General features: G+C 39.7%; 1 gene segment (V, D, J or C); it reads left to right on the forward strand.

Moving 5' to 3' along the window:
- Nucleotides 1–783: 783 nt before the first annotated feature.
- LOC126505231 (T cell receptor beta variable 10-2-like) lies at nucleotides 784–1,735 on the forward strand. The segment is given in 2 exon segments: nucleotides 784–1,142; nucleotides 1,266–1,735. Coding segments are annotated over 2 exon segments (516 nt in total).
- Nucleotides 1,736–10,918: the final 9,183 nt, after the last annotated feature.

Here is a 10,918-nt window from a genome sequence, read left to right on the forward strand (position 1 = left end):
TATTTATTTATTAGTTTATTTATTTATTTGTTTGTTTGTTCATTCATTCACCCATCAATTTATTTACTTATTTGATTGTTTGTTATTTTTTCAAGACAGTTTATTATTTTTTCCATATATAACAGTCCTGGTTGTTCTGGAACTCACTTTGTAAACCAGGCTGGCCTTGAACTCACAGAGATCTGCCGGCCTTTGTCTCCCAAGTGCTGGGATTAAAGGTGTGCTCCACTGTTCCCTGATCCTATTTTATTTTTTATTCACACATTTGACCTCATCTTGAAGATGATCTCACTTGTTGATTATCAGATTTGTGTGTGTGTGTGTGTGTGTGTATGTTGGTTGGGAAATTTTGTTTCTCTTTAATAAGAAACTTACTCTTATGCATCAAATTCTATGCCTTTATTCGTAATATTTGTGCTAAGCAGCAGTTTTCATGTCTATCCATCTTGTGAAATGCAATTTTAAGGAAATTGTAATACTTGTGGACCCAATAGTAGAATGAAGGTGGGATAGATGATAAACATGAACATTCCAAGAATTCATCAGAACCAGAATTAGAGTTCAGATTAAGGTTTTAAAAAAACTGATGATAAAAAAATGTTTTATTTGTTGTCCTGTTGGGTGACTGCTGGGAAAAATTTTTGTATTGGCCACAAGATGGCACTGAGCTCCACAGATCTCTAGGGAGACTCAGGGCAAGCAGCCAAGAATGAAAGCTAAGATATTTTCGGTTTCTAGCTTGCATACAGCTATCCAAGTGGTGGGTGGGTGTATCTAAACTTTAAAGGGACTCACAGTTGGAGGTTTTGGGCAGGGAAGCCTTGATACCAGGACAGGTGTTGACAACGGCCAAACTCCTCAGCGGAGAAAGGAAACCCGCGGGATCGTGGTTTACCTCCATTTCCTGGTATCGCTGCCAAACTCACTTTTCCTGCTGGCTTTGCTGAGCAAGAGAGCCCTGTTGCAGTGGTGGCAAGAGGGAGGTGACCTTGAAGGCCCAGCCATCACTCCTAAGCAGAGGAGGCTCAGAAATCTTGTTCTCAGTCCTAAGACCACAGCATTCAACTGGAGTAATCCCTTCTCACTGTAACCTGTCATGATCCCCACATTGTTTTGTGTGACGCTTTGCCTGCTAAGAGCTGGTGAGTTCTGTGTTTTGTTGGAGAAGTCTATCATCGCTTGCAGTGTTCTGACTTCAAGTCTTTCCTTTCCCCACACCGCACATGTTATTTCTTATTTTGTCTTATGCTTCCTTCTCCAAACAGACCTAACAGATGCTGGAATCACTCAGACACCTAGATACTGGATCGCACAGACAGGAAGAAAGATGACCCTGGAATGTTCTCAGAATATAAACCACAATTGGATGTTCTGGTATCGACAAAGTGCAGGAGAGGGATTGAAGCTGATCTATTACTCCGGAAGTGTTGGCAGCACTACCAAAGGAGATATCCCCGAAGGATACAGTGTCTCCAGAAACAAGACCGAGAATTTTCCCCTGACAATAGGCTCAGCCAGGCCCAGCCAGACCTCCATGTACTTCTGTGCCAGTAGCGAACACAGCATTGCACTTCCACCTGCTGCCAGCACAAGAAGGACAACCACAAAGTTAAGATGGGCCCTTCTTCCTCAACCCCTACCCCAATCAAAGGAAGCCTATCTTCCTGAACCTTCTCCCAGCAATGGAATTTCAGCCAGAATGGCTTTGTACTGCATGAATCTTAGCGAGAGCTGAGGACCATTTTGTGTATAAATGCAAATGATATTGGATATTATCTTTTCTAATGAGGAGTCCTCTAGTAACTGAGTAGAAGGAATAGTAGCTTCCAATGTGACATTTGAATTTTGTTTTCTCTGCCAAAGAGAAAAACAATGTAGGAAGTTTCTGAGCACTCTGAACTTTTCAAACCATCTGGGATTCTCCAGGTTTAACACTAGTGCGTATTGTCACCTTGTCCTTGAGTCCATCAAGTCTACTGTGATTCCCTTGCAGAAAACAGTATTATGATAAGTTAAAAATATACACGTCTACAGACCCAAAGGAAAACATGAATAGATGTGTCAAACAACACTCTAGATGTGAAGGTGGTCAAGCTGGAGAATTACTGAAGAAAGAATAAACTAGGACCCCGTGGAGGCAGGACAATGTTTTTAGTCTTATTCCAGTAGATCCAGATAGGAAACTCATACTTGATTTCCTTGTCTTGGATTAAAATATGTGAAGACTTCTGTTGGAAGAGGCCACTTATTGGTTCCCGGCTGCCCAGCTAGTTTAGACCCAAAATAATCACACAGAAACTGTATTAATTAAATCACTGCTTGGCCCATTAGTTCTGGCTTCTTATTGGCTAACTCATATTAATTTAACCCATTTCTGTTAATCTATATATCGCCATGTGGCTGTGGCTTACTGGATGAAATTCCCAGAATCCATCTCCGGAGGCTCCATGGCTTCTCTCTGACTCTGCCCTTCTTCCTCCCAGCATTCAGCTAGATTTCCCTGCCTAGTTCTGTTCTGCCCTGCCATAGGCTCAAAGCAGTTCTTTATTAATCCACAGTAATTATAGCATACAGAGGGAAACCCCACATCAGACTTCAATGTTTTTCTTTGTGACTTTTGAGTAAGCGCTCTTCTCCAACCTTGCATCACTCCTTGGCACCTGCAGGCAGGAGTCAGTCCACACCCAGGGAGCAAGGTCTCTATTTGGAATCTATGAGTTTCAAAGCCATGAGGTCCATAGCTCAACTTTACTGAAAGTGCAAACCCGTGTGTCTGTACTGTGCCCATGTGATGCTGCTCACCAAGGAGCCTGCAGATGAAGAGAGGCTTGGTCTGTTTGCCTTGCGAAACACTGTTTCGCAAGTGGCAGTATACTGACAGAGGAGTGACGACTTACAGATTTACAATTATGCCATTTACAGCCACTTAGGAATAATTCCAGCAACCTGTGAATTGTGTTTACATTTTTGTTTTATTCAGTTTAACTCTTCCTAGCCAAACTTGTCAATCTAGTTGACTTTGATTTCAGGCCAGGTTGTCTATATTTCAGTCACGAAATTCTTCTCATATTCTCAAAATTTTGTGTAAATATGGGTTCAGGGATTTACTTTTGTCTGATGGATTTGAAATTGCTCTATGTAGAATAAAAGCACATATTTGTATGGGATTCCTATCTTCTATGGATCTTTAAATTCTCTCTTAAATAATACTTTATTTTATAAAGGGAAATAAAATGTTCAAACTAACCCATGGCTAACTGGTAAAACTCACATACCTGTTTCATTACAACTAAAAAGAAAATGAAGATTTGTTCATCCCTCTTCCAACCAAATTTACTTGGAGAGGTGAAAGTAATTTGATTTCTATCAGCACTGTTTGATTTTTATCTATTTTTGAACCTCTTAGAAATGAAGTTATATCTATTTTTATTAGCAGAACTAAGTGTATCACATGAGGGAGAGATTTAGCCAGACTTGTCTAGGAGGAGCTAAGGCTTGATTGCTGGATAAAAGCTGAATACAAACAAAAATGTAAAAACAACTCAAAGATTGCTGAAATTGTTCATAAATGGCTGTAAATGGCATAATTTGTAAATCTGTACATCATTACTCCTTACTTTTCCTCAAAATTAACATTTGTTACCTATATTCATTTTGTGTTCATATGTAGTTTATTTGGTCTGATTCTGCATAATACTCCAGTTTGTATTACATCGTGATGTGTTTACCTTTTTATGGAAACATATCCAGCATATCCCGGTTCTCATCCATTTGTGGCACTGCAGCTTCTGAGAACGCTAATGTTCCATATTCTTTATAAATGTACATCTATTTCACTTGAGTACAGATGTCAGAATAGGATTATTGACTCATAAGTCATATGCATATTTAAACTGATTAAAAACATTTGAAAAATTTTCAAAGTTGTTTTCTGAATTATAATTCTAAAATCTTGGCAGTCTCTTGTTCCACGTTCTCATCAGTATTTAGTGTTCTGAGTCCTGTTAGCTACTTGATAGATTAGTGATGATCTATCTCTCCCTCAACATGAGGCTCTGACCTTTGTTAGCTACCCATTAGATTGGTGATGCTCCCTCCCTCGCATGGACTCTTAGTCCTGTTGATTATCCATTAGATTATGATGGTCCCTCCCTCAACATGGTGCTCTGAGTTCTCTTATTTACCCATTACGTTAGTGTCCATCTCTCATTCACATTTCTCTGATGAATGGTGCTATTTATTCCATTTTGTGTTTAATTATGTACAGGTGTGTGTTTACATGAAGGTATGTGCACAAGATTTCAGGTGCCTCTGGAGTCGACAAGATAGTTTCAAATTTCCTGCAGACAGAGTTATAGGTTGCTGTAAACCATCCAATATAGGTTCTGAGAACCAAACTGGGGTCCCGTCGAAGCTGGTACATATTCTAAATTCCTGAGCCATCTCTTCAGCCCAAAATATTTTCCTTTTTAGTGTGCTGGCTGTGTGTGTGTGTGTGTGTGTGTGTGTGTGTGTGTGTGTGTGTATGTTGGGTATGTGGAACCCTCAAGTCAACCATGGATGACATTCCTCAGTAAGGTATCCACCTTGTTTTATGAGCCCTTCACTAGCCTGGAATGTGTGATAAGGCTAGGCTGGGAGCGGTAATGATCTTCTTGTCTCTCCTCCCTACAATGTGGGGGTTACAGGCATGTGTGGTTTTACATGGATACTGGGGATTTGACCACTCTTCTGTTCATAACTCTTCTTTCTTTTTCCTTAGGGCCCAGCTTGGGGCACATCTCTGAGGGAGAGTGTCCACTTAAGAGGACACTCATATGCAGTGTCACAGTTTCCATTTGTAAGAAGCAAACATGGTTTCCCCCAGACCTCCCTACTGGGAGAAGATTAGGAAGCATAGCATATTAATGAATCCCTTTGGAGTCTGTGGCCCCCAGCCATAGTGTTTATTTTCACATTGCAGAATTCTTAGCATTTCTACTGGCTCATTTAGCAATGCTAATTGCGAACAGATAGAACGTTGTTTACTGCTAATTGCAGAACAGTAGAAACCTTGTTACTTCTAATTTCAGAATGTTAGAGCACTTTTCATTTTTTTCAAAGGGGAAAAATACATTCTCCATTGATAATTTTGCCCTTTTAACTAGGTCTTTTAGTCAAGGTGCTGGCATAACTGAGAATGAAGAATGAAGAAGTCGTTTACATATGCAGGACAGGGTTAAGTGAAAATGTGAGGGCAAGGAAAAGCATCAGGACTACATGGGTGGCTCAAAGGGCAGTGGGTTTCAGTCCTCTGAGTATGGCATGTTGGGAGAAGGCTGTCTATCATGTATTGTACCATCTAAAAGAGAAAAAACAGCCATTAGGTTGTATTCTAAAAAGGAGCAAAGGACAGATCTTACAAACTAGGACCGTTGGTTGTCGTAGCACCCGATATTCCCTTCAGGTAACTGTTGGCCTCTGATGGCATAGTTCAAAAAGGATAAACTGAACCCATACAGAATGCTATACCTGCAGACTTCAGGGTGTAAACCCTGTTCAGCCAGTTCTGAGCGGTAAGCGGATAAAGTTTTAGACTGATGTGGGGGAAAATATTACTCCTAATAATTATTACCAATTCAGGTTTCCTTTAGCTTTGATCAGAGCAGCATGACTTGCCACTTAAGGCAAAGGTGAAGGATGCTGCTCCAGAAAGGTAAATATACAAAAGACAAAAATAGAGACAAACAAAAATAAGAACAACATGGTTTGAATCCCAAATCATAAAGATAATATGTGGATGTCCAGGTAGAGCTGGGCGAGTAGACTTTCAACCACAACTTGTTTGTCCTCAGCCGGTGTGCAAACTCCAGCAAAGGACTCAGTGCAGAGGATGTGAAGAGAGAGATGCGGACTTGCAAATTCTGAATGCAGGATGACAGGAAGCCTAACAATGGTATTATGGTGACATCACCTGGTAATCAGCGAATAAAGGAAAGGGATGCTGGCCAAGAACTCAACTCTTACCCCCAAGCACCAATCCTGTGCACAGAGTAGCTACCAGTTACAGACTGGCCATAAATTCTGACTCCATTCCTGTGTGATGTCTGATCTAGGAATAGGTTGGTCACATATGCAAAAAGGGAAATTGCTAAACTTGCTGATGAGATCTCAAGTCAGTCACTTTGTCCTAAGAATGTACCTTAAGAATTTCTCCTGTGTTCATTATCCATCTGCTTTCCCCACAAGCCCAGAAGAATGTGAAGCTGTCCAACTCTAAGACAGTTCATCAAAACAAGAAGATAGCATGTGTTGCTGAGATGTTCCCCAATTTCAGGATATTCCTATGTGTCTTGATATTAATAAGCCCCAAGTCAGATCCTCCCATTCTCCTTTGAGTTTTATAGAAATGTGTGAAGAGGAAAAGGAGACTTCCCTGAGTGACTTGCAGCTCAACTGTTTTCTGACTATAGCTCTGAACTGAATATGACCACTTTGGTACTCAAGGCTTCAGCCCTTTATCTCTCTGCCAGCATTTGACACATCCTGAAAACACACCTATGTTCTGTGTACAAACCTGCTTTTGGGCTTACAGAGATAACATAGTGGTTTGAATCTTTCAAGGGATGCTATCAATTGCTTCAAAGACAATTCAGTGTCCTGCTAAGCTTAGAGCAGTTCGAAACAACCAATCAGGTTATTTGGGAACACCAAGAAGTCCAAGTTCTTGTGTGTGTACACCAAAGATATTCACCACTCTACTGGTATCTTCTTGGAGTTTGGTCAATCCTGGTTAACTTCATCTGAACAATGATCTCTCAATGTGTGTTACATTCTTTTTTTTTTTTTTTTTTTTTTTTTTTTTCCGAGACAGGGTTTCTCTGTGGCTTTGGAGCCTGTCCTGGAACTAGCTCTGTAGACCAGGCTGGTCTCAAACCCACAGAGATCCGCCTGCCTCTGCCTCCCGAGTGCTGGGATTAAAGGCGTGCGCCACCATCACCCGGCTGTGTGTTACATTCTTAACATACATGTCCTAAAGCTTTGCAAGAATCATATAAATCAAATGTTCTTCGTCCTCTTTGTAGATAACGTTTAGGGACAATAAACAAACCTTCAATACCTCATAGTTTATGAGAACCACAGCTGGAGGAATGTTTCTCATCTAACACAGTCTTTTTTCATATTCAAGTGTTCCACTACCTTCCTCTGTGTTGTGGGCAGTAAAACAGTGCCCCAGCCTTGCCCTTTTATGTCAACTGGTCAGCAGAAGACAACCCAAGCATGGACATCAGTCATTAGTGCTATGTCTTCTTAAGAAATTTTGAGGCATGTATAAATCCACATGAATTCATAATTATCATTTTATAATATTTGTGCATTTTCATACTCTGTAGCTTATGGTGTTCGCTGATGTGCAAGAGTTTAACACAACTGAGATCATATTTTCTTTTGTGTGTGCATCAATTGACTAATCTCCCCCTCAAATAAATGCCCAACATTTTATTAATTTATGCTAATAGGATTTAAATTATATGTTGGACAATTAAGAATAGATTTATCTAAAATATGTAAAATATAAAGAGATATGAGAATAGGAAATAGTAGTACAGTATAGTTACAGCCTTTTTTAAAAGGTCTCTTGGGTTTGAAAACCTGACATGCCTGTAGAGAGATAGATGTACGATGGATGATACAGGACTCTCTGTAGGGAAGAGCATGTGGCTAAAAATCTAGGACAGTAAGTTTAATAGAGTTCTAGAGAGTGGAGTCAGGGCAGGAGGCAAGTACATTGACGTTACATGCTGACTCTGTTGAGCAGAAACTAGTCTCCTAATACACAGACTAACAAAATACTTTCTCTATTACCTGTTCTTCCTCAGACCTGTCATAGGCAGCAGGATCTTTTCTCATATTGCTGTCTGGGTCCCCTAAAACCAATTTTCAGGATCACCAAGCCCCATATAAGCCTTTTCTTGCATATAAAATATTGAAGTCCCTCCTTGTTTAGTGTCTCTAAAGTCAATTCCCTTCCATCACTGACTCCACAGAGGCTAGAATGATCCAGACTGTAAGATACAAGAGAAAGAGACCAGGACAGAAAGTGATACAGGGAAATTCTGTGATTGCTGCTCATGGATATAGGCATCAACAGAAGCTGAAATTGAACTAAACCTCATTTGTAACAGCATTACAGATGATAAATTACTGCTGGGTCTCTGTTTTTCTGTCAAATTCAGAGATTTCATCTGAATAATGGCCAGATCCCAATAGACCTCTTTATCTCCTGATTTCCACAGTCATTCTACAGTCACCACCACCCCCTCTGCACACAAGCTCAGAAAGAAAAACCAATGGACATTGCAGGGTTGTCTTTATGAGGCTATGTAGTATTTAATTTTCTGTTGGTTTGATAAAAAACAAACAAAAAACATGGCCAAGGCAACTTGCAGAAAGGAAGGGTTTATTTGCCTTAAAGTTCCAGAGGGATAAGAGTCCATCATGATGGGAAATTATGGCAGCAAGCAACAGAATGGGTAGAGCAAAAGTCACCCCCAGTGACATATATTTCCTGGTGAGGCCACGCCTCCTAAACTTATCCAAATAGCATCATCGACTAAAGACCAAGTATTCACATATTTGAGTCTATGGAACATATTCAATTCACCTTAGTCCATGAGTCAGCCAAAGGAAAGAAATATGCCATAGCAAATTCTCCAACTTCCTGGGCTTGGGTCCTAGAGCCTGGTGCAGTCCTTTGCATGCAACACTGCTCTGTGCCAGGTTCTTCCCCAGCACTGCGATGTCAATGAATGCAATCTTTGCTTCTACGCCTCTCTCTGCAGTTCTTTCGTTTGAGCTACCTCAGCTACAACCTTATACAGCTGTCCAAAGAGCAGAAAGACTTTTTTCAAAATACATAATACAGACATCAAATCTATATTCTATCTTTCCATTGGTTCTTTATGATTCCAACATCCACACTTTAAGTTCATCTCAGTCTCAGCTCTTCTCAGTTGTGTCTGTGAATCTGTCCTCCCTCAACTCCTTGTACTCTTATTTCACTTCAAAAAAGGACTCTTCTGTTCAGTTCATCGTTTTCTAAACTACTCCTCTCCCACCAAAAGGCTCTGCCTCTTCCAATCTGCATTCTTTCTGTCAACAAGTGCCCTCTTAAGAAAATGTTCCTTTAACCATTTGAATTGGCCACATCCCCTTGTATGGCAGACTCTCACCGTGACTTAGCACAGTCACTGTTTTACATGGACTTGTTGACCAACAGAAGTTTTGTTTTGTTCTCTGGTCTGAAAACCTCATCTTTGTAAGAACTGTGCCTTGCTCTATTTTTATTGCCTGTTCCAAGAGCAGTTCTAATCTACTAGTGACCAATATTTGAACAAAGAATTATAAAGAAAACATGTTTAGATTCTCATTTGGCCATTCCAGAAGTTCAGGCATATTACCTGGGAATTTCTATCCCTTTATCTCATGGAATGAGGAGATATCTCTATCGCGAATTGTACCTGGATAGCACTCCTTTCTGAAAGTGAATTTTCCATTTTCCCTTTCTACCATCCTGGGTTTGTTTCCTCTTTCAGCCTCTGCCCTCCATAAGCTGTCTAGATGTTGGAGCCTTCCAGAGATAGGATAGTAACTGTCTAGTAGGATGGACATCAACACTAGAATTAAAAAATATTGGAGAAAACAGACAGCTTCCCTAATATCACACTATTTTCTTGAGATGATTCCTGTGGATGACTAAGAAGATGGGAGGCCTGATACTGTCCCTCATGGATGTGCATTTTTGGGTGTTTGGATGCCTAAGACAGGACTGTATTTCATCTGCTTCCCCATCTCAACTCCTGCCGTGGTACAATATACTGATCAGAGCTCTGGGCTTATTTCTTCTCCTTTACAGTTACAAATGGCCAGTTATGACAGGAGAGAGTCTACTTATAGGATGGAAGTAGCACACACTCTTGTAAAACCATGAAAATCATTTGGGGTTAAAATGGGGTGCAGACCAAGGGTAAATTAAACCACAAGCGTTGTCAGAATGATACATATTGAGTCTCTAAAATCTCATATAATTTAACATCCTAAGGCAGAGAAGACCAAAAATAGATGACTTATTTCAGAATCAAATTTTAAATGATTTCTTCCTTGGGGACAATATCTCTTCCCACCCACCTGCTGAAGCCACACTTGAGAAAAGTTGTGACCTACTGATGAACTCTGGAATAATATTGTGGTTGACATGACTTGAATTATAAACAAAACTGAATCTAGAACCTGAGAGATGTTTAAAAACAAAATTAATAAAATATTATATAAAGAACTTGATTTAGATTTAAAACTATAGGCACTAGATGGTGCTCATGTACTTTCTCTTTTAAATTCAGAATTATTCAAATTCTTTGAGAATGAGGCGTGGGAGCCTGACTTTCTTGTGGTAATCAGCCTTTCAGAGGTTGAAGCCAAATTAGCTATAATCAGCAAAAATAAACAAACTTATCCAGCATATCAAATTCTTTGCTGATCTGCCCCCAGTCAGAGGCCAACCATGTCAAGAGAAACTTGTGCCCTTTCAGGCATTACAATTAAACCTCAGTTCATTAAAGAAATGAGCCTCTTTAGTTGTTCCACAGCTAGAGATTTTCTGGGATTTTCCTATTTAGAAGTCACAAACTATGCCGCCTTATGAAAAGTATGAATGTCATGATTTTATGTTGCTAAAATAAATTTTAATATATAATTCAATGATGTATAAATATGTTAGTATCCTTGTACTTGTTGATCCAATCTTACTTTTTATCAATAAGCAATTTTACCACTTCAGTGTTTTGTAATTATCTCTTTTCTTTATAAGCATGTATCTCTGTACATATGTACATTTTTCTTATCTATTTTGATATATTTAGTCTAGTGTATTTCTAATATA

This window comes from Alexandromys fortis, unplaced genomic scaffold (assembly GCF_014885135.2).
Source record: "Alexandromys fortis isolate MF-2015 unplaced genomic scaffold, M_Fortis_MF-2015_v1.1 scaffold_57, whole genome shotgun sequence".
Lineage (NCBI taxonomy): Eukaryota > Metazoa > Chordata > Mammalia > Rodentia > Cricetidae > Alexandromys > Alexandromys fortis.